The 25,021-nt window shown below is 38.1% G+C and overlaps 1 protein-coding gene across 3 annotated transcripts in view; it reads left to right on the top strand.

The window, feature by feature from the left end:
- The window catches only part of SYTL4 (synaptotagmin like 4), a 146,395-nt gene that overhangs the window by 66,861 nt on the left and 54,513 nt on the right, over positions 1–25,021 (top strand). For 2 of the 3 annotated variants that reach the window (XM_077144907.1, XM_077144908.1), the window contains exons 3-6: positions 20,644–20,822; positions 21,060–21,275; positions 21,407–21,516; positions 21,770–21,872. In XM_077144907.1, coding sequence (XP_077001022.1) covers positions 20,713–20,822; positions 21,060–21,275; positions 21,407–21,516; positions 21,770–21,872 — 539 coding nt within the window. In that variant the 5' untranslated portion in view covers positions 20,644–20,712. Of the gene's footprint in view, positions 1–4,676; positions 4,805–20,643; positions 20,823–21,059; positions 21,276–21,406; positions 21,517–21,769; positions 21,873–25,021 lie in introns of all 3 variants that reach the window. The other variant, XM_077144906.1, reaches the window with a different exon arrangement.

Consider the following 25,021-nt stretch of genomic DNA (forward strand, 5'->3'; position numbering starts at 1 on the left):
AGACTAAATATAGTTAAGATGTCAATCCTACCTAAATTGATTTACAGATTCAATGCAATACCAATCAAAATCCCAACAACTTATTTTTCAGAAATAGAAAAACCAATAAGCAAATTTATCTGGAAGGGCAGGGTGCCCCGAATTGCTAAAAACATCTTGAGGAAAAAAAACGAAGCTGGAGGTCTTGCGCTGCCTGACTTTAAGGCATATTATGAAGCCACAGTGGTCAAAACAGCATGGTATTGGCATAAAGATAGATATATCGACCAATGGAATCGAATAGAGTGCTCAGATATAGACCCTCTCATCTATGGACATTTGATCTTTGATAAGGCAGTCAAGCCAACTCACCTGGGACAGAGCAGTCTCTTCAATAAATGGTGCCTAGAGAACTGGATATCCATATGCAAAAGAATGAAAGAAGACCCATCTCTCACACCCTATACAAAAGTTAACTCAAAATGGATCAAAGATCTAAACATTAGGTCTAAGACCATAAAACAGTTAGAGGAAAATGTTGGGAGATATCTTATGGATCTTACAACTGGAGGCGGTTTTATGGACCTTAAACCTAAAGCAAGAGCACTGAAGAAGGAAATAAATAAATGGGAACTCCTCAAAATTAAACACTTTTGTGCATCAAAGAACTTCATCAAGAAAGTAGAAAGACAGCCTTCACAATGGGAGACAATATTTGGAAATGATATATCAGATAAAGGTCTAGTATCCAGAATTTATAAAGAGATTGTTCATCTCAACAACAAAAAGACAGCCAACCCAATTACAAAATGGGAAAAAGACTTGAACAGACACCTCTCAGAAGAGGAAATACAGATGGCCAAGAGGCACATGAAGAGATGCTCAATGTCCCTGGCCATTAGAGAAATGCAAATCAAAACCACAATGAGATATCATCTCACACCCACCAGAATGGCCATTATCAACAAAACAGAAAATGACAAGTGCTGGAGAGGATGCGGAGAAAGAGGCACACTTATCCACTGTTGGTGGGAATGTCAAAGGGTGCAACCACTGTGGAAGGCAGTTTGGCGGTTCCTCAAAAAGCTGAATATAGAATTGCCATACGACCCAGCAATACCATTGCTAGGTATCTACTCAAAGGACTTAAGGGCAAAGACACAAACGGACATTTGCACACCAATGTTTATAGCAGCATTATTTACAATTGCAAAGAGATGGAAACAGCCAAAATCTCCATCAACAGAAGAGTGGCTAAACAAACTGTGGTATATACATACGATGGAATATTATGCAGCTTTAAGACAAGATAAACTTATGAACCATGTAATAACATGGATGGACCTAGAGAATATTATGCTGAGTGAATCCAGCCAAAAACTAAAGGACAAATACTGTATGGTCCCACTGATGTGAACGGACATTCGAGAATAAACTTGAAATATGTCATTGGTAACAGAGTTCAGCAGGAGTTAGAAACAGGGTAAGACAATGGGTAATTGAAGCTGAAGGGATACAGACTGTGCAAAAGGACTAGATACAAAAACTCAAAAATGGACAGCACAATAATACCTAATTGTAAAGTAATCATGTTAAAACACTGAATGAAGCTGCATCTGAGCTATAGGTTTTTGTTTTGTTTTGTGTTGTTTTGTTTTGATTTTACTATTATTACTTTTATTTTTTTCTCTATATTAACATTCTATATCTTTTTCGGCTATGTTGCTAGTTCTTCTAAACCAATGCAAATGTACTAAGAAATGATGATCATGCAGCTATGTGATGATGTTAAGAATTAATGATTGCATGTGTAGAATGGTATGATCTCTAAATGTTGGGTTAATTTCTTTTTTTCCGTTAAAAAAAAAAAAAAGAGAAGGGATAATTGGAGATGAAGGGATACAGACTGTACAACGGGACTGGATATAAAAACTCAGAAATGGACAGCACAATACTACCCAATTGTAATGCAATTATGTTAAAACACTGAATGAAGCTGCATGTGAGGTATAGGTTTTTTGTTTTTGTTTTTTTTTTCTTTCTATTATTGTTTTAATTCTTATTCTGTTGTCTTTTTATTTCTTTTTCTAAATCGATGCAAATGTACTAAGAAATGATGAATATGCAACTATGTGATGTTATTAAGAATTACTGATTGTACATGTAGATTGAAATGATTTCTAATTGTTTTGTTAATTCTTTTTTTAATTAATAAAAAAAATGAAAAAAAAAAAAAAAGAAAGCCATTTTTTAAAATGTGCTAATAAGAAAAAGATCCAAGAAACTGAACAGTGTTGGGCAGAATTTCAGTGTTTTGGGCATAAATAAAAATTATAAGTTTTATATGAAATCTGGGGTATTTATTGATACTCCTCCAAATCCATGGGTTTGGCATTGAGCAGAAATATGAACATGTGAATATATGCTCAAGGATGTTGAATTTTGTTGAATGCTTTTTCAGCATCAATCAAGATTATGTGATTTTGCCCTTTGTATGTGTTAATGTGCTGTATTACATTAATTGATTTTCTTGTGTTGAACCATCCTTGCATTCCTGATATAAACGCCACTTGGTCGTGGTGTGTAATTCTTTTAATGTGTTGTTGGATTCAATTTGCTAGTGTTTTGTTGAGAATTTTTTCATCTGTGTTCATTAGGGAGATTGGATTGCAGTTTTTCTTTCTTACAGCATCTTTACCTGGTTTTAGTATTAAAATGATTTTAGCTTTGTAAAATGAAGTTAGGTAGTATTTGTTTCTCTCAGTTTTTTGGAAAAGTTTGAGCAACATTGGTATTAGTTCTTTTCGGAATGCATGATAAAATTCCCCTGTGAAGCCGTCTGACCCTGGGCTTTTCTTTGTAGGAAGATTTTTGATGACTGATTGACTCTCTTTACTTATGATTGATTTGTTGAGATCTTCTATTGCTCCCTGAGTCAGTGTAGCTTGTTTGTGTGTTTCCAGGAATTTATCTATTTCATCTAAGTTGTCTAATTTGTTGACGTATAGTTGTTTATAGAATCATCTTACAATTTTTTTTATTTCTTCAGAGTCTGTTGTAATGCCCCCCTTCTCATTTCTGATTTTGTTTATTTGCAACCTCTTTCTTTTTTTTCTTTGTGATTCTTGCTAGTGGCCCATCAATTTCATTGATTTTCTGAAAGAACCAACTTTTGGTTTTATTGATTCTTTCTATTGTTCTTTTGTTCTCCCACTCATTTAACTCTGCTTTAACCTTTATGTCTCTTCTTCTATTTGCTTTGTGGTTAGTTTGCTGTTCTTTCTCAAGTTCTTCCAGGAGAGTAGTGAAGTCCTCGATTTTTGCTGTTCCTTTTTTTTTGTTTTGACATGGGCAGGCTCTGGGAAATGAAGCTCTTGTTTTTTAAAATAGGAATTTAGGGCAATAGATTTCCCTCTCAGCCCAGCCTTTGCCATATCCCTTAAGTTCTGGTATGTTTTATACTCATTTTCACTCATTTTCTCATAGCTGTTGATTTCTCTAGCAATTTCTTCTTTTACCCACTGGTTGTTTATCTTATTTAATCTCCATATATTTGTGAAAGTTCTCATTCTTTGGTGGTTAATTGATATAGAGCCTCATTCCATACTGATCAGAGAAAGTGCTTTGAATAATTTCAATTTTTTTTAATTTATGGAGACCTGTTTTGTGGCCCAGCTATGATCTATCCTGGAGCATGTTCCATGAGTATTAGAGAAGAATGTATATCCTGGTGTTTTGGGGTGTAATGAACTATATATGTCTATTAGGTCTATTCATTTATCAAGTTGTTTAACGTCCCTATTTCCTTGTTGATCCTCTATCTGGTTGTTCTAGCTATAGAAGAAAGTAGTGTATTGAAGTTTCTGACTGTTTTTGTTGAAACATCTATCACTCCCTTCTGTTTTGTCAATGTCTGTCTCATGTACTTTGGAACTCCTTGATTGGGAACATAAACATTTATGATTGTTATTTCTTCTTGGCAAATTGTCCCTTATATTAATATATAGTGTCCTTCTTTGTCCCTTATGATGTCTTTACATTTAAAGTCTATTTTGTCCGATATTAGTATAGTTACATACTCCTCCTTTCTTTTGGTCACAACTTGTGTGGAATATCTTTTTCCATCCTTTCACTTTCAATCTATTTGTGTCCTTGTGTCTAAGATGAGTCTCTTGTAAGCAGCATACTGCTGGATTATAGTTCTTAATCCATTCTGCCAATCTGTATCTTTTAATTGGTAAGTTTAGTCCATTAACATTCAGAGTTACTACTGAAAAGACGTTTCTTGAATCCATCATTTTATCCTTTGGATTTTGTCAGATCTATATATTCTTTTCCCTCTTTCTCTTTTTATCCTTTAAGTTACCCTTACTGGAATCCTTCAATTCTGTGCCCTCCTTCAGACCTCCCTCTCCTGTCTTTTTTTTCCAACTGGCAGAACTCCCTTTAGTATTTCTTGTAGGGCTGGTGTCTTGTTGACAAATTCTTTCAGGATTTGTTTGTGAAAATTTTAATCTCTGCCTCAGTTTTGAAGGATGATTTGGCTGGAGTTCTTGGCTGGAAGTCTTTCTGTTTCAGAATATTAAATATATCATGCCCTTGCCTTCTCATCTCCATAGTGCTGTTGAATAGTCTGAACTCAGTCTTATGCCATTTCCCTTGTATATAGTAGATTGTTTTTCTCTTATGTTTTTCAGAATTTTCTGCTTCTCTTCAGTGTTTGATAGACTGATTAGTATGTGTCTTGGGGAAGACCTATTTGGATCTATTCTATTTGGAGGTCATTGGGCTTTGGTTTGCATATTGATGTCCTCTATAAGGTTTGGTAAGTTTTCCCGCACTATATCCTCACCTAATCTTCCTAGCCCTTTACTCTTCTCCTTCTGGGACACCAATGATTCTTATATTTGCGCATTTTCTTTTCTCCATCATTTCCCTGAGATGCAATTCAAATTTTTCCATCTTTTTTTTTGACATTTGCTGTTTTGAATTTTCAAAATCAGTTGTTCTGTCCTCTAGTTAGCTTATTCTTTCTTCTGCCTCTTCAAATCTGCTGTTGTATGTCTCTAGTATATTTTTTATTTGGTCTACAGCATCTTTAATATCTGTGATATCTACTGTTTTTATTCTTATTTTCTAAAATTCCTCTTTATGCTCTTCTAGTGTCTTCTTGAGGCCCTTTATTTCATTAGCCATCCCATTTATTTTATTTAGTAGAGTTGTATGAACATCTTTGATTAGTTGTTCCCAAAGCTGTGTCTCCTCCAGTGTTTTAATTTGGTCATTAGGCTGGACTATATCTGTCTGCCTCATGATATGCTTAGTGATCTTCGAGGCATGTAAATATCTTGATAGGTTTACTTTGGATGTTGGTTTCCTTCAATAGTCTAAAGCTTTGTATTTGTGGGACAGATGTGGAGCAGGATACAGGGTGGGGCACAATAATGCAGTGATATGTTGCAGCGCATATATAGGCACAGGTTGGGAATAGTAGTCTGATGCTTGTGAGCCTGAGGCATGGGTCATAGGGCTGTGGAGGTGCAGTGCAGGAGCCAAGGGTATGGGGTGCAGCTCAGGCAGACCTTGGAGTGCAGGAGCAGGGTGTGACATGGAGGACACAGGGGTAGAGTGCAGTGGGAGGCGGATTGGGAGTCTGGTGAATGCATGGGGGCTGGCGTTCAGGTAGGATGTAGGTACGTGCATGCAGCATGGGGATCGTGGGTATCAGGGTGTAGAGTAGGTGGCACAGAGGTTGGGGCATGGGTCCCCTGCATGGCAGGTGAGCATTCTACCACTGAACCACCTTTGTACCCCCATACTGCCTTTTTGATGGCTCCCCAAAGTTGTGCTTTCCTTGCCTATCCAGAAGATGACACTCTTTAGTAAACTTTCCCCCACCACCCTAAGGAGGCCTTGCATCTTTGACCTTCCACTGCCTTCACCCCTGTCAGGGATGGGTTTGAAGCAGTGGGTGGGTGGTCTCTGTCCAGGGTGGGCTACAACTGGTACCCAGCTCTTTTGATTTGTTAATGCTGCTTGAATACAATATATCAGAAATGAGTTGACTTTATAAAGAGAATTTATTAATTTGTAAGTTCACTGTTCTAAGGCAAAAGAAATGTCCAAACTAAGGCATCCAGAGAAAGATGACTTGAACCATAAAAGGCTGATGGGTTCAGAACACCTCTGTCAGCTGGGAAGACAAGTAGCTGATGTCTTCTAGGGTCTTTGGCTTCTGATTTCAAGCAGCTTCCCCAGGGGCTTTTACTTTCTGCATCTCCAAACCTCTGGGTCTTGTGTTAGCTCTGTTGGCTTTTTCCAGAATGGGTCCCTTTTAAAGGGCTCCAGTAAGCGACCTACCTTGAAGGGGTGAAGATACATCTCTATGGAAACCACCTAATCAAAAGGTCCCACCCACAGTTGGCTGGGCCACATCTCCATGGAAACAATCTAATCAAAAGGCCCAAACCAAACAATAAGTCTTCCCCCACAAGATTGGATTAGGGAAAAGAATACGACTATTCTGGGGTACACAACAGTTTCAAACCAGCACACCAGCTGTCACAATTTGCCCGTCAAAAGCCATGATCAGTATTGGGCCATGTCTCCTCCCAATCTTGGGGAAGAGTGTTTTTATGTCCCACTCATTCTACAGTCACCAGCTAGGAACTTGACCAAGGTGGCTAGCCTTGAAAGTGGGGTTCAGGTCCTGGCAGTTGTCACTGAGTGCTTCAGTCACAGCTTCTTACCACAATTTCTAAACATCTTCTTACTGTGCTTCCCTAGGTGCTTTACAGTGCTCCCCTGGCCTCTGGATTCCCAGAACAGTTGTTATAGGCAATTTTTGCCTGTCCACTAGCTATTTTTTAGAGGAGGGTTGAGTACTGCAGCTCCTTACTCTGTCTTCCATAGATTTTATCATTATTTCCCCATCTCCCACTTGTAGATCCTTTTTTCAGCCTTGTGGAAAACCAGTACAGGAGTTTTCTGCAGCATTCAGGACCATAGGAAAAGGGATCAATTTTTTACTCTTTCAAGTTTTGGGTTCAGGAATGTAGGGTATGGAGCTGCCAGAGTGCTGCCTTCTGCCTTCCTTCTTCCCTTGCCTTTTACATTTTTTTTTTCTTATTCCATTGTCTGCTCCCCACTATTAACTCTCCAAGATCCCATCTTAAATGAATAACTGGTAATAGAGTTAGTGTTGGAAACAGCAGCAATCCATGGTCACAACTGTGGCATAAGGAGGGATATGGCTGTTCTGAAAGGAGTAAGATTGGCAAGTGGTAAGGCAGGAGGCTGGAAGCTGATTGAGGTCATGGATGATGGACTCTAAAAATACTAATTTATTACAAGGGTAAGACAAAGATGTCTGATGGCACTAGAGAGAATGGAAATCAGAGTGTGAGATTAAATATAGGCTTAAAATATTACTTTAAGGGACTAGTTATGGGAACTGAACCAGTGTAAATAAAAGGATTTATGGATTATAATGAGGGTCCAGCTGAGATTAGAGACCAGGAATTATATAGTACCTGGATATAGGAACAGAGTGAATAGGCTGTAGCAATGTACATTTTTGAGAGTTTTTCTATTTTTGTTTTTTACATGCCTTTTTAAAAAGGAGTTTTAGTGAGCTACATTCACATAGCATAAAATCCATCCAAAATGTATAGTTAGTGGCTTTAAGTAAAATCACAGTTGTGTATTCCTTGTGTATTCATTACCACAATCAATTTTATAACATTTTCATTACTCCAAAAAGAAAAACCTCAAACCCCTTAGCAGTCACCTCTCGATCCATCTATCTTTCCCCAACCCTCCATAACCACTAATCTAATTCTGTCTCTGTAGTTTTATTTATATTTATATTTTATATTAATGGAATTATACAATATGTAGTACTTTGCATCTGGTTTCTTTCACTTAGCATAATTTTTTAATTCTTATTTTTTTTTAATAAGAGAAATTGTAGGTTTACATAAAAGTCATGTAAAAAATACAATGTTCCCATATACTCTCTGTTTTAGTTTGCTAATGCTTCCATAATGCAATATACTAGAAATGGAATGGCTTTTGTAATGCAGATATATTAAGTTACAAGTTTACATTTCTAAGGCTGTAGAAATGTCCAAACTAAGGCATCCAGAGAAAGACACCTTGACTCTGAAAAAGGGCCAGATGCTGTCTGAGTTTCCTCTCTCACATGGGAAGGCACGTGGCTGGTGTCTGCTGGTCCTTTTTTAGCTTCTTTGGGACATATACTGGATTTCTTCTCTTCACTTTCCTTGGCTCTTTCCAGGTTCTGGCTTTTCAGTACTATGGTTCCTTTCTTAGCATCTCATTGGAAGACACATGGTGATGTCTGGTGGGCTCCACTCCCAGCTTCTCATTTCAAACAGCTTTCACAGATCCTATGGGTCCTTCTGGCATTTTCCTCTGACTCTCCAAATGTTTGTGGCTACGCCAGCTCTGAAACAACTGGGCTTTTCCAAAATGTCTCCCTTTTTAAAGGACTCCATAACTAACCAAGACCCATCTTAAATGGGTAGGGTCACACCTCAACCTAATCAAAAGGTCACACCCACATTTAGTTGTGTCATATCTCCATGGAAACAATCTAATCAAAGTTTCCACCTGTATTAGCTAGTGTTCTTTAGAGAAACAGAATCAGCAGGAGATAGCTGTAAATATAAAATTTATAAAAGTGCCTCACATAACTGTGGAAATGTAGAGTCCAAGGTTTGTAGGGCAGGCCACAAGCTGGTAACTCCAATGAAAGTCCTCAGCAAACTCTCAGGAAAGGCTGGCTGGGCAACCATGGGAATGTAAGGGTCCAAGGTCTATAGGGCAGGCCACAAGCTGGTGACTCTGATGAAGTTCCTCAGAGAACTCTCAGGAGAGGCTGGCTGGGCAACTTTGGGAATGTAATACTCTAAAACCTGTAGGTCAGGCTGTGAAGCTGGTGACTCTGGTGAAGGGTCTGGATGAACTTCATAGGGGAGGCTCACTGGCTGAAGTAGAAAGAGTGACAATCTCTTCTGAATCCTCCTTAAAAGCCTTCCAGTGATTAGATTAAGCATCACTCATTGCAGAAGACACTCCCCTTAGCTGATGACAAATGCAGTCAGCTGTGGATGTAGCCAGTGCAATCACGATTTAAGTCCATGAAATGTCCTTATAGCAACAGACAGGCCAGCGATTGCCTGACCAGATGACAGGGCACTACTACCTGGCCAAGTTGACATATGAACCTGACCATGACACCACCCTAAACTATAGGCCTGCCCCCGCAAGACTGTATTAGGAGCAAATGTCTGTTTGTAGTGGTGGCCAAGATGGCGGCTTAGCAATGTCTGTGTTTTAGTTCGTCCTCCAGAACAACTACTAAATAACCAGAAACAGTACAGAACAGCTCCCGGAGCCACGTCAGTGACTGAACACACAGCGTATCCCAGTCTGGACCAACTGGACTGGCTGTGAGCCTCCCCAGAACCATGAGTTACCCAAGCCGTGGCACCGGTGCCCCTCCCCCACAGGCTGCTTCCCAGAGGGGAAAGGAAAGGAAATTTACCAGCAGCAGGGACTGAGCACAATTAAACGCCTGTTGTGGAATTAATAAACAAATTCTGACTACTAAAAATAGGCCCCCAGATCAGGTGAACCTGGTAGAGGCGGAGGTCCCTCATTGGGCTAACGGAAAAAGAGGAAAGAGGAGGAAACGGAGGTTTTTGTGGCTGTGTTTCTACAGAGGCTTGGCTACCTCTGGATTCAGTAGCAGGACTTGTCAGACTGCAACTGCCCCAAGCATAGGCAGAAATGGACTGCTTTCAGGGCTGTCTCCCACCTGTGCGTTCACCAGGGGAGGGGTAAAGCCCAACTCAGATGGAATCCCTCCCTCAAGGAATTCAGACCCCAGGGCTTGGCAATTTGAAGCCATTAAAACCAGCCTACAACCTCTCCTCTGTCTCTACCACGCCCCCAGCAGGGAGAGTCTTCCAAAGTTAAAGGTGCCACAACATCTTTTGCTGGTGGGACCTGCAGGCAGACAAGCACCACATACTGGGCAGGATAAGAAAAACAGAGCCCAGAGACTTCAAAGGAAAGTCTTTCAATCTGCTGGGTCTCACCCTCAGGGAAAACTGATGCAGGTGACTCTTTCCCCTGATAGGAGGCCAGTTTAGTCCGGAAAAACACGGCTGGAGTCTATAATAACCACGAGGACCCTCCTAAGGGTAGGAGGGAAAAGGCACCATAAAGCAGGGCAAGAAACAAGAAAACAAGAACTGAAAAATTCTTCTCTGTTAGACAAAACTTAAGCTAAAGGTCCAGATAAAGCTGAACAGAATGTCAAAGAACAAATTCATCCAGCAAGAAAACCCTAGATAAAAGAAGTGAAAGCAATCTCCAGAATAAACTAATTAAGGTAATGAAATATCTAGACGCCAGCAAAAAATACCAAATCACACCAGGAAAATTGAAGATATGGCCCAAAGGAACAAACCAATAGTTCAAATGAGATGCAGGAGCTGAAGCAATTAATTCAGAATATACGAACAGACATGGAAAACCTCATCGAAAACCAAATCAATGAATTGAGGGAAGATATGAAGAAGGCAAGGAAAGAACAAAAAGAAGAAATGGAAAGTCTAAAAAAACAAATCACAGAACTTATGGGAATGAAAGGTACAGGAGAAGAGATGAAAAAAAGAATGGAAACCTACAATGGTAGATTTCAAGAGACAGAGGTTAGGATTAGTGATCTGGAGGATGGAACATCTGAAATCTGAAAAGAAACAGAAACTATAGGGAAAAATATGAGCAGGGACTCAGGGAATTGAATGATAATATGAAGTGCACCAATATATGTGTTGTGGGTGTCCCGGAAGGAGAAGAGAAGGGAAAAGGAGGAAAAAAAACTAATGGAAGAAATTATCACTGAAAATTTCCCAACTCTTATGAAGACCTAAAATTACAGATCCAAGAAGTGCAGCATACCCCAAAGAGAATAGATCCAAATAGACGTTCTCCAAGACACTTACTAGTCAGAATGTCAGAGGTCAAAGAGAAAGAGAGGATCTTGAAAGCAGCAAGAGAAAAGCAATCCATCACATACAAGGGAAACTCAATAAGACCATGTGTAGATTTCTCAGCGGAAACCATGAAGGTGGGAAGACAGTGGGATGATATATTTAAATTACTAAAAGAGAAAAAGAATTCTATATCCAGCAAAATTGTCCTTCAAAAAATGAGGGAGAAATTAAAACATTTTCAGACAGAAAAATGACTGAGAGAATTTGTGACCAAGAGACCAGCTCTGCAAGAAATACTAAACACTAGAGACAGATACGAAAACACAAAAGAAAGAGGTGTGGAGAAGAATGTAGAAAGAAGGAAAATTAGATATGACATATAAAATCCAAAAGGCAAAATGGTAGAAGAAAGTATTACCCATACAGTAATAACACTAAATGTTAATGGATTGAACTCCCCAGTCAAAAGACATAGACTGGCAGAATGGATTAAAAAACAGGATCCTTCTATATGCTGTCTATAGGAAAGATCTCTTAGACCCAAAGATAAACACAGGTTGAAAGTGAAAGGTTGGGCAAAGATATTTCATGCAAATAACAACCAGAAAAGAGCAGGTGTAACTATACTAATATCCAACAAATTAGACTTCAAATGTAAAACAGTTAAAAGAGACAAAGAAGGATAATATGTCCTAATAAAAGGAACAATTCAACATGAAGACATAACAATCATAAATATTTATTCACCGAACCAGACTGCCCTAAAATACATGAGGCAAACACTGCAAACATTGAAAGGGAAATAGACACATCTACCATAATAGTTGGAGACTTCAATTCCCCCACTCTCATCAACGGACAGAACATCTAGACAGAGGATCAATAAAGAAACAGAATTTGAATATTACAAGAAATGAGCTAGACTTAACAGACATTTATAGGACATTACACCCCACAACAGCAGGATACACCTTTTTCTCAAGTGCTCATGGATCATTCTCAAAGATAGACCATATGCTGGGTCACAAAGCAAGTCTCAACAAATTTAAAAAGATTGAAATCATACACAACACTTTCTAAGATCATAAAGGAATGAAGTTGGAAATAAATAACAGGCAGAGCTCCAGAAAATTCACGAATATGTGGAGGCTCAACAACACACTCTTAAACAACCAGTGGGTCAAGGAAGAAATTACAAGAGAAATCAGTAAATATCTTGAGGCAAATGAAAATGAAAACACAACATATCAAAACTTATGGGATGCAGCAAAGGCAGTGCTAAGAGGGAAATTTATTGCCCTAAATGCCTATATCAAAAAAGAAGAAAGGGCAAAAATTCAGGAATTAATGGTCCACTTGGAGAACTGGAGAAAGAACAGCAAACTAACCCCAAAGCAAGCAAAAGGAAAGAAATAATGAAGATTAGAGCAGAAATAAATGAAATTGAGAACATGAAAACAATTGAGAAAATCAATAAAACCAGAAGTTGGTTCTATGAGAAAATCAATAAGATTGATTTTATTTCTTTTTCTAAATCGATGCAAGTGTTCTAAGAAATGATGAATATGCAACTATGTGATGATATTAAGAATTACTGATTATCTATGTAGAATGGAATGATATCTTATTGTTTTGTTCGTTTGTTGTTTTTCTTAATTAATTAAAAAAAAAAGGCTTCCCAAAAAAGAAAAGTCCAGGACCAGAATCTCATGTGAATTCTACCAAACATTCCAGAAAGAATTAGTACCAATCCTGCTCAAACTCTTCAGAAAAATTGAAGTGGAGGAAAAGCTACCTAATTCATTCTATGAAGCCAACATTACCCTCATACCAAAACCAGACAAAGATATTACAAAAAAAGAAAACTACAGACCAATCTCTCTAATGAATATAGATGCAAAAATCCTCAAAAAAATTCTAGTAAACCGATTCCAGCAACACATTAAAAGAATTATACATCATGACCAAGTAGGATTCATCTGAGGTATGCAAGGATGGTTCAACATAAGAAAATCAATTAATGTAATACACCATATCAACAAATCAAAGCACAAAAATCACATGATCTTCTCAATTGATGCAGAGAAGGCATTTGACAAAATTCAACATCCTTTCCTGTTGAAAACACTTCAAAGGATAGGAATACAAGGGAACTTCCTTAAAATGATAAAGGAAATATATGAAAAACCCACAGCTAATATCATCCTCAATGGGGAAAAGCTGAAAACTTTCCCCCTAAGATCAGGAACAAGACAAGGATGTCCACTATCACCACTGTTGTTCAACATTGTGTTGGAAGTTCTAGCCAGAGCAATTAGACAAGAAAAAGAAACACAAGGCATCAGAATTGGAAAGGAAGAAGTAAAACTACCACTGTTTGCAGATGATATGATACTGTATGTTAAAAACCCTGAAAAATCCACAGCAAAACTACTAGAGCTAATAAATGAGTACAGCAAAGTGTCAGGTTACAAGATCAACACTCAAAAATCGGTAGTGTTTCTATATACTATTAATGAACAGTCTGAGGGGGAATCAAGAAACGAATTCCATTTACAATTGCAACTAAAAGAATAAAATACTTAGGAATAAATTTAACTAAAGAGACAAAAGACCTATACAAAGAAAACTATAAGAAACTGTTAAAAGAAATCACAGAAGACCTAGATAGATGGAAGGGCGTACCATGTTCATGGATTGGAAGACTAAATATACTTAAGATATCAATTCTACCTAAATTGTGATTTACAGATTCAATGCAATACCAATCAAAATTCCAACAAGTTACTTTTCAGATATAGAAAAACCAATAAGGAAATTTATCTGGAAGGGCAGGGTGCCCCGAATTGCTAAAAGTATCTTGAGGAAAAAAAACGAAGCTGGAGGTCTTACGCTGCCTGACTTTAAGGCATATTATGAAGCCACAGTTGTCAAAACAGCATGGTACTGGCATAAAGATAGATATATTGACCAATGGAATCGAATAGAGGGTTCAGATATAGACCCTCTCACCTATGGACATTTGATCTTTGATAAGGCAGTCAAGCCAACTCACCTGGGACAGAACAGTCTCTTCAATAAATGGTCCCTAGAGAACTGGATATCCATATGCAAAAGAATGAAAGAGGACCCGTATCTCACACCCTACACAAAAGTTAATTCAAGATGGATCAAAGATCTAAACATTAGGTCTAAGACCATAAAACAGTTAGAGGAAAATGTAGGAAGATATCTTATAAATCTTATAGTTGGAGGCAGTTTTATAGACCTTATACCCAAAGCAAGAGCACTGAAGAGAGAAAGAAAGAAATGGGAACTCCTCAAAATTAACCACTTTTGTGCATCACAGAACTTCATCAAGAAAGTAAAAAGACAGCCTACACAATGGGAGACAATATTGGAAACAACATATCAGATAAAGGTCTAGTATCCAGAATTTATAAAGAGATTGTTCAACTCAACAACAAAAAGACAGCCAATCCAATTACAAAATGGGAAAAAGACTTGAACAGACACTTCTCAGAAGGCAAAAGGCACATGAAAAGATGCTCAATGTCCCTGGCCATTAGAGAAATGCAAATCAAAACCACAATGAAATATCATCTCACAGCCACCAAAATGGCCGTTATCAATGAAACAGAATATGATAAGTGCTGGAGAGGATGTGGAAAAGAGGCACACATTCACTGTTGCTGGGAGTGTCAAATGGTGCAACCTCTTTGGAAGGCAGTTTGGTGGTTCCTCAAAAAGCTGAATATAGAATTGCCATATGACCCAGCAATACCACTGCCAGGTATTTACTCAGAGGACTTAAGGGCAAAGACACAAACGGACACTTGCACACCAACATTTATAGCAGCATTATTTAGCAAAGAGATGGAAACAGCTAAAATGTCCATCAACAGATGAGTGGCTAAACAAACTGTGGTATATACATACGATGGAATATTATGCAGCTTTAAGGCAGAATAAACTAATGAAGTATGTAACAACATGGATGGACCTTGAAAACATTATGCTGAGTGAGACTAGCCAAAATCTAAAGGACAAATACTGTGTGGTCTCACTGATATGAACTGACATTAGTGAATAAACTTGGAATATGTCATTGGTATCAGAGATCATCAGGAGATAGAAATAGGGTAAGATATTGGGTAATTGAAGCTGAAGGGATACAGGCTGTGCAACAGGACTGGATACAAAAACTCAGAAATGGACAGCACAATACTACCTAACTGTAATATAATTATGTTAAAACATTGAATGAAGCTGCATGTGAGAATGATAGAGGGAGGAGGGCTGGGGACATAAATGAAATCAGAAAGAAAGATGTGAAAGATTGAGATGGTATAATCTAGGAATGCCTAGAGTGTATAATAATAGTGAAATGTACAATGTACAAGTTTTAAAAATGTTTTTGCATGAGGAAGCACAAAGGAATGTCATTGCAGGGTGCTGAAAATAGATGGTAATTAATATTTTAAAATGTCACCTTGTATGTGAGACTAAAGCAAAAAATGTTTGTTACAAAATTTGTATTTTGACTAGTGCATTTCCTAATATAGCTTATGTAGATAGTGTGATTGAACGCCGTTTAAGTACTTGGAATCTCAGGTAGGACATGAGATTTTGCTGGTTTGTCCAGAGTGATGCTCCAATGAATCCCAGTGTGTTTCGATCAATGAGTGGAAAAGCTTTTGCAAAGTCCCCTTCAGGGAATGGTGAGAACAGGGAGAAATTCAACTTCTCCAAGTTGAATTCTTGATATTCTCACAAGCAGTGTGGACAATCAAAGCTATAGGCTGAACCCCCAGGCTTGGGGTTTGTTCATATGAAACTTAACCCCGCAAAGGATAGGTCAAGTCTACTTAAAATTTACGCCTAAGAGTCACCCCCAAGAGAGCCTCTTTTGTTGCTCAGATGTGGCCTCTCTCTCCAGCCAACACAACAAGCAATCTCACCACCCTCCCCCTCTCTGCGTGGGACATGACTCCCAGGGGTGTGGACCTTCCTGGCAACGTGGGACAGAGATCCTAGAATGAGCTGACACTCAGCATCAAGGAATTGAGAAAAACCCTAGAATGAGCTGAGAATTAACATAAAGGGATTGAGAGAACCTTCTCGACCAAAAGGGGGAAGAGTGAAATGAGACTTAAGTGTCAATGGCTGAGAGATTCCAAACAGTCGAGAGATTATCTTGAAGGTTATTCTTACGCATTAAGTAGATATCACCTTGTTGTTCAAGATGTAGTGGAGAGGCTGGAGGGAACTGCCCGAAAATGTAGAGCTGTGTTCCAGTAGCCATGTTTCTTGATGATGATTGAACAATGATAAAGCTTTCACAATGTGACTCTATGATTGTGAAAACCTTGTGTCTGATGCTCCTTTTATCTACCATAACAACAGATGAGTAGAACATATGGAATAAAAATAAATAATAGGGGTAGCAAATGTTAAAATAAATTTAGTTTGAAATGCTAGTGGTAAATGAATGCGAGGGGTAAGGGGTATGGTATGTATGATCTTTTTTTTCTGTTATCGTTTTATTTCTTTTTCTGTTGTCTTTTTTATTTCTTTTTCTGAATCGATGCAGATGTTCTAAGAAATGAAGAGTATGTAACTGTGATATGAAGAATTACTGATTATATATGTAGAGTGGAATGATATATTAATGTTAAAAAAAAGATTGTATTAGGAAAAGAACATGACTTTTCTGGGGTACATAGCAGCTTCAAACTAGCACACTCCTGTTGTTGATACTTTGCATTGGTGTGGTATCTTTGTTACAATTGATGACAGAATATTATGATTTTACTGTTAACTGTGGTCCATAGTTTACATTACGTGTATTTTCCCCATTTTACCACCCTGTTGTTAATAATAGTGACTTACCTTTGTTATAATTCAGAAAGGAACATTCTTATATTTGTACTCTTAACTACAGTCATCATTTACAACAAAGTTTACTGTGTTATACAGTCCCATGTTTTATCTTTTACAGGTTTAGGATTTTGATGAGTACCTGTGGCAGGGGGATGAAGGTACCAGGATACAGGAAGTAGGGCATATGATTCAAATATTGAGCTATCTTGAGTCCAGGTTTGGTGCAGAAGGAAAAGAAATCAGCAAGCAGCAAGTGGACCAAGAGAAAATGGAGCTCATGAGATTGTGCTCTTGATTAGGTTGAAGAACAGATATTGTGGGAGTGAGCTGTGATTGGAAAGCAGAAATTCTTTGGATTTAAGATTTCAGAGGGAAGCAGTTCTGGTTGGTCAGATCCCATGAAAGATATTCCTACTTCCTTGGATTTTGATATTAATTTGTCTCATTTTTATGCTAGTATGTCTCTCTCATCATAGACTCTGCTGCCTCTCCACAGGTACCAATTTTCTAATAAATCTGGTTTTGTTCTCATTTCTGGTGGACTTGTGCCATTCTTGGTTTTTAGCTGCCAGCAAATGGTGATACTTGTTTTATCCAGAAGCCACTGAAATTTTGGTCAGTACTTCAGCCATTATCACATTTGGGAATTCATTTCCATGATGCTTTTGATTGCTCTTCTCAATTTTATATAATTACTTTGAACATGATTCTGCCTGGATGGAGCCAGTTGAGCCCAGCTCAAGAATCAGATTGAATCCTAACAACCTCACTTACTTGCTGAATATTCTGGGGCAAGTTAACTTAACCATTCCTGAGTCATTCTTTATAAACTGGGAATAATAATGGTACCTTCATCTAGGGGTTATTTTGAGAATTAAGAAAATTTCCTCATGAGTAAAACAGGGCCTATAAAAGAGGTTTAGGTTCCTATAGTTCATTATCAACCAGGAATTAGCCAAATAGTCAAGAAAATGTTGAAGTGTTGGAACCTGAATATCTTCACTGTGTTGTATATGTTCCCTTTTGTCCTTTGGGAAGTTAGTAAAACAATCAGTGTAAATTGAAAAGGGTTTCTTATCTAGTTTTAAGAGAGAACCAGGAAGGTAGGTACCGTCCTCATTTATTTTCTCATTCTGTATGTTTGCCTTGGACTCTTTCTCTGTACTTTCACACATAGTTTCTTTCCTGAGCTCCAGTTCTGTGCCTCCAGCTACATCCTGAACCAAATTGACTGGATCTCCTATATGCAGCACAAATTCACTATGGCTAAAATGAAACTTCTTATTTACAAACCTGTTTCTTCTCTTATAGGGCTACCATTAGTCAATCAGTTTAGCCTAGACATATGACCTAAGCATCTTTGACTTCACCTGTTTCATCCTTTCAACTCAGTTACTCCATTCTTTCAATTCTGTTTCTCAAACCTAGTCTCTATTCCTTTTTCTTGTTGCCCTGTCTTTAACATTTTAGTGAGTATTTGTACTCCTACTGTGTTCCAAATATTATGATTGGCACTTTAGCTGATATTATTTAATTTTCTTGACAACCTTGTGAGGTAGGTCATCTTATACCCATTTTCTATATGAGAAATCAGACCATAGCAGAAATAAAATGACCTGCCCAATTTGTTAGAGGCACAATTAGTAAATGTAGATCCTTATTTTGCCTGAGCTATTATAGTCACTTCCCTTCATTTTTTAAATTTCTTCTTTTTCAAATGTGAAAGTAAGATGTGTATTAAAAAATTCAAAGCTGTATAAAATAAAAAGTGAAAGTTCTCCCCTTCCCAATTTTGCTCCCTAGGAGAAACCGAATAGTAATGGTTTGTCTTGTTCTAGATGTTTTTTCCTCACATATACAAATGTTTAGATAGTTACCAAAAGAATCATTTACTATTATCCTGCAGTTGTATTTTTTTCACTCAACAATTAATCAGGTACGTATTTTCATGTCAATATGTGTAGATGTACCACATTTTTATTGGCTACATAGTATTCCATTATCTGGGAGTATTGTTTGGTTTAATGATTCATCTGTTGAAGACATTTCTTTTTTTCTCTCTTACAAATAATATTGCAGCAAATATTTTTGTACATATGCTCTTGCATGCATATTTTTGTGACTATTTCTATTACGTAGATTCTTAGATGTGGTCTTGCTCATTTAAAGAGTATATGTATTTTAAAATTTGTGAGCAATTATCAAATTGCCCTGAAATATATCTATACTATAGCCAGAGTAATAATTGTAAGATGATTTTGGTCGTATGATTCCAATATTAAGAACAAAGCAACACTAAAGATATTTGATGGATTTCTATTGACTGTAGAATAAATTTCAAATTCTCTATTTTAAAAAATATTTTAGAGAGTTAGATAATCTGAGTTGAATATATCTTTCCTGCCATTCTCTCCCACTAACAAACATATACGCTGTTCTATAAGTCAAAATTTAAATGCCCTCTCTTCTGTAAAATCTTCCATGTATCCAGTTCTCTCTCTTTTCCCCCTATGCAAAATAGAATTAGTTACTTCCTTCTCTAAATTCTCATAGCACTTAATTTATAATCTCTGATAGCATTTAGTACATTGTACTGTATCTGTTTGTATCTCTCTCCCCTGCTACTCTGTGAGCTTTTTATTTACATTTTTCTTTCCTTTTTTTAATTGTAAACCACTACAAACAAACATACAAACATTCTTGGCATACAAGCATTCATTTCATGGTGTAAAATCAATGGCTCACAATATCATCACATAGTTGTGTGTGTTCATCACCATGATCATTTAAAAAAATTTTTCTTAATAAAACCAATCAACATATAATATGAACATTCTTTTTTCATTTTTTTCATCACATATTTGTATATTCATCATAATTTATTAGAATATTTGCATCAATTCAGAAAAACAAATAAAAAGAAAACAGAAAAAATTCATACATACCATACCCCTTAACCCTCCCTTTCATTGATTATTAGCATTTCAATTTACTAGATTTATTTTAACATTTGTTCCCTCTATTATTTATTTATTTTTAATCCATATGTTTTACTCATCTGTCCATACGGTAGATGAAAGAAGCATCAGACACAACGTTTTCTGTGCACTTCTTCAGGGCAGAAACTGTCTTACTTATCTCTGAATCCCCAGCACCTTGCACAATGCCTGTCAGAGTGGTGCTCAGCATGTGTTTGTGAAATGGGTGAAAATACTCTTGAGATTGTATTAGCAATAAGAACTCAGAGAGAGAGAGAGATGGAAGTTTTGAAGTGTGGCGAAAAGCTGACTGAATCCTGGGAGCATAGAAGCTAGTCAGGAAAGGAGAAGTGAGCTTAAACTGGCAAGCATCCCCATGTGATTTTTCCAACCACAGAAACTGCTGCTTGATTATTTGGGTTAATAGACTTGGGGCTTGAGAATATTTATAGTATTAAAATTTGATGGTTGAGGACCTCTTTAATGAAGAGGGAATTTGACTCAGCTGTTCTGTGTTCTCTCCAGACGATGATGATTATGCTGAAAGATCAATCCTTTCCCAGAGTAATGAACAACTTTTTCTTAAAAAATCAAAGCCTCTTTATCTTCAGGGTAGGACTTGGGTTTGAGTAGGAATGATTAATTGGTCAGATAATTCTACCAAATCTCTTTAGTGGTCCTTAAGAGGAAGGTAGCCTACTAAAAGGTTCTAGGGCTGTGGTCCTGTTCTGGAGTAAATTATCCAAGTGAAATTAAGTCTTATTTTCTTTCAGGCAACTCTGGGACTCTTTTTTTCTGTTTGCTTTGAAAAAAGAAGAGTAGAAGAGAAGGTAGAATAAGTCATGTCGGAGATACTTGATCTCTCTTTTCTATCTGAGGTAGAAAAGGATTTGATCATCAGTGTTCTACAGCGAGATGAGGAGCTCCGGAAAGCAGATGAAAAAAGGATTAGGTAAGATTCTCAGAGAAAACCTGGGTTCCTACTCCCTAGATCAGTGATATCTGGGTTTGTCCTTATACCTGTCATCTGGCTTTCAGAAAAACTTGTATATACAAGGTCACCTTGGGCTCTGAGTTTGTTGCTTTCATAGAACCAAATGGTGTCCTACTGTCTTTACCCCTCAACCCTTTTCCATCCAGTCTATGCAGATCCTGAATCTCCTTGTGCTTCTCTCTTGGGTCTTGGCAGGCGATTGAAAAATGAATTACTAGAGATAAAAAGGAAAGGGGCCAAGAGAGGCAGCCAACACTATAGTGATCGGACCTGTGCCCGGTGCCAGGAGAGCCTGGGTCGTTTGACGCCTAAAGCCAATACTTGTCGTGGCTGTAATCACCTGGTGTGCCTGAACTGCTGTATCCAGGAAAGCAATGGTACCTGGAGGTGCAAGGTGTGCACCAAGGAAATGTAAGTGTCACCTGTGGGTGAGCAGAAAGAGGAAATGAGGCTCCAGCTGTGGTGAAAATTCTCCCCTCATTTTGATTGAGTAGCATGAGCCATTCTTAATCTGTCTGTCATTTTCTTTGATTCCTTCCCAGAGAGCTGAAGAAGGCAACTGGAGACTGGTTTTATGACCAGAAAGTGAATCGCTTTTCTTACCGCACAGGCAGTGAGATAATCAGGATGTCTCTGCGCCGCAAACCTGCAGGTACTGGACATGTCCAGAGATGGTTCCTTGAGGTATTTAACCTCAGTGATAGGTCTTCTAGTGTGGAATCTTAGCATGTTATTCCTGTTGGTATCTTTAACTCCATGGGCTCAGCTGGTTTGTGGGGAGCATAAGCGATTGTATTGCCATCCATTTTGCAAGCACGGGGTGTTTCAGGGGAGACTATATGGGGATTGTTCCCTTACTATCCCCTTATTAACCTTCTCTGCCATGCTTTGTGTTTGTCTTGAAGTGAATAAAAGAGAGACAGTGGGACAGTCCCTCCTTCAACAGTCACCACTTGGCGATATCTGGCCGGGAAGAAAAATCCTTCAAGAACAATGTAAGGAGTCCAGGTAAGAACCAAGTAGTCATTTAAAGACATGCTTAACATCCCTTAATTTCTTTTATTAATTTTTTACTTTTTCTGTTTATAAAATAATAGATGTTCATAATAGGAAACTTTGAAAAGTGCAGAAAAGAGTAAAGAGGGAGGAAAACATCGCTCCTAATTCTACTACCCACAGGTAGTCATTGTTAACATTTTGGCACATTTACTGTGTCCCCAATAAGAACAATTTGAAGAAGAATAAAAATAACATGTTCTTTACTAAAATTATTTTTATTAATTTATTGGATTTTTAAATTTATTTTATTAATTAGTAAAATTTTATTTTAATAATGACTCAAATATTTAACCAGGACAGGAAACAAAAAGAAGAAAGCAACAAACCACCCAAATTACTACTACCCTAGTATTCACATTATGTGAAGATTATTTCAGATATCTTCTCTGCATATATTCAGATAGAGGGGTGGATAGATGGAAAGACAGAAAAAACTTTATAATATTGGATTATGCTATATTAAATTAAAGACATTCTGTTTAATTTTACTTGAATTCACCAGAATAAAACCTTGAAATAAAATGGAAGAATTGTTAATCGTCAGGCAAGTATTTCTTCACCACCAACGATATTAGTCATCCCTTTAAGCTTAAGAAAAAATATTATGAAAACCATTTTATTTTTCTAATGCTGTATTTCTTTGGTAACATGTCTATTGACATTTAATTCACATCTCATACAATTCACCCATTTATAGTGTGTTTTAGAACATTTTCATCATATCATGAAGAAATACTGCAGGCTTTAACCATCATTCTTCAATCCCCCATCTACACCAGTCCTAATTAGCCACGAATCTATTTTTTGTCTCTCTATATTTGCCTATTCTGGATATTTCATATAAATAGAATTATATACCATGTGCCTTTTGTGTCTGGCTTCTATCACTTGGCATAGTGTTTTCAAGGCACACCCATGTTGTAGCATGTATCAATACTTCATTCCTTTTTAAGGCTGAAAAATACTTCATTGTGTGTATATGTCACATTTTGTTTGTACATTGATCAGATGGTGGACATTTGCATTTTCCCTACCTTTTGGCTATTATGAATGAAGCTGTGGACATTCTGTACATTTTTTATCTAAACATATGTTTTCATTTATAATATTTGGATATATACTTGGGAGTGGAACTGCTGCATCAAATGGTCAGTTTGACATTCTTGAAATCTCTTTGAATATCTGCTAAGACAGATGGAGATATTAGCTGTCTTACACTTCCTTCCAACTGTTTTCCTCTACTCCCAGTTTTCGTTATTTAAATAATTGTTACTTTTTCAGGGTTTGTAAACATTTGTCTTCAGTCCTACAACCATGAATATTCTGCTTGTTTTACCTGTTTAGTCTTTATTTCATATTTAAAAGGATTGTAGGCCTACAACTAGACCTTATATCATGGCTTCTCTAGTCCTGAATTCTATTTACTTCAATTTATTTCTGGATTGTCTGGATTTCATCTTTGAGAAGATCTTTTAAGAAGGACTTATTTACTGCATTATTTCATGTTAAGAACTTGAATGGTATCTTGACTGGATATTATATTCTTGGGTCACACTTTCTTTCCCTCAGAATGATATAGACATTGCTCCATTGTCTTCTGCCACTGAATGTAACTGTGAAGAAGTCTGAGACTGGGTTAGTTCTTTTTTTTGTCCCTTTGTAGGTAACTTACTTTGTGTGTGTGTGTGTATGTGTATACGCACATTTGTACATACATGTGTTAATTGGATATGCCTGAAAAAGTCCTTCTGTTTTCTTTGAAGCTTCGTGTTCTTATTTGTTAAAACTGCTAGAATGCAGTATATCAGAAATGGGTTGGCTTTTTCAATGGGGATTTATTAGCTTTCAATTTACAGTTCTTAGGCTGTGAAAATGTCCCAACTCAAAGCATCAACAGGATGATACTTGGATTCTGGACACAGGCTGCCAGCATCCAGGACACCTCTGTCACATGGGAAGGCACATGGCTGGAATCTGCTGGGCCTTCTTTCCTGTGTTTCATTGCTTCCATTTTCTGGCTGCATGTTTCTCTCTTTCAGCTTTTGTCTCTCTTAGATTCTCCAGGACTGTCCTTGTCTCTCACCCTTTCTTGGGATTTTCCATGAGCTTCTCTTAATTTTATGTCTTAGCTTCTGTATGTGTTTTATCTTCTTATAAAGGACTGTAGTAAGTGGATTAAGACCCACATTGAGAAATGTATTTAGGACAGGGGAGATGGCCGACTAGAGTGGCTTGAGATTAGCCCTGCTCCATGGAAAAGTTAGAGAAGGGACAAGAGGGTGACTGAGGAGGCAATTCAGAAGTGCAGCTAACCTGGGGAAGCCTTCTGCATCACATGGAACAGCCCTGGTTGCAGAGGCCGAGGAACTGAGAGGCAGAAAACTGGAGCCTGGTGCAGAGCCACAGAGCCTGCAGGAGTGCAGGGATAGGAGCGCAGGACTAAGAAGTAAGCCAGCGTGCATTCCTTGGGCATGCTACCCTCACCAGCACAGAGCCCTGTGACTGGGAACTCATCCCACACCCCACGCACCAAACCTTGTCACCTGCTCCCATTCCCCACATTCCAGGCACCCCCACCCCACCAGCCCCCAGTGCACGTACCTGCCCCAAGTACAGCCTAGCCCACCACTCCTGCACTTCTCCAGAGCACTACCTCCCCCTCCCTGTTCTCTCCAGGCTGTTGCCAGCACATAAATTCTGCAGGCACTAATCTTTATACCTAGGGTACCCCTGCCCCCCTGCCCATAGTGTCACACAACCTCACTCCACCCCCACCCCCACCCCCGAGCTCTGCACATCAGTTTACAGCACTCCAAAGCACAGGCATGCTCATGGGCCCCCAATAACATCATTCAACTCTGGGAACTACACTTAACAGAAGTCCTAGAACTGCACATGTTCTCAGCCCTCAGCCTCACTTCCCAACTCTGAGAAAGTACCGGCCTACACAGCTGAGTCACATCTGCCATCAGTCCACAAAGGCATAATGCCACCTGCTCTATGCATGCACATAAAGGGCTCCATGACTTAGACTAGCGCACATCAGGATTATGCCCCCAGATCAGTGCACCCGCACAGCTACATCCTCCCTGGTTTCT

This window comes from Tamandua tetradactyla, chromosome X (genome assembly GCF_023851605.1).
Source record: "Tamandua tetradactyla isolate mTamTet1 chromosome X, mTamTet1.pri, whole genome shotgun sequence".
NCBI lineage: Eukaryota > Metazoa > Chordata > Mammalia > Pilosa > Myrmecophagidae > Tamandua > Tamandua tetradactyla.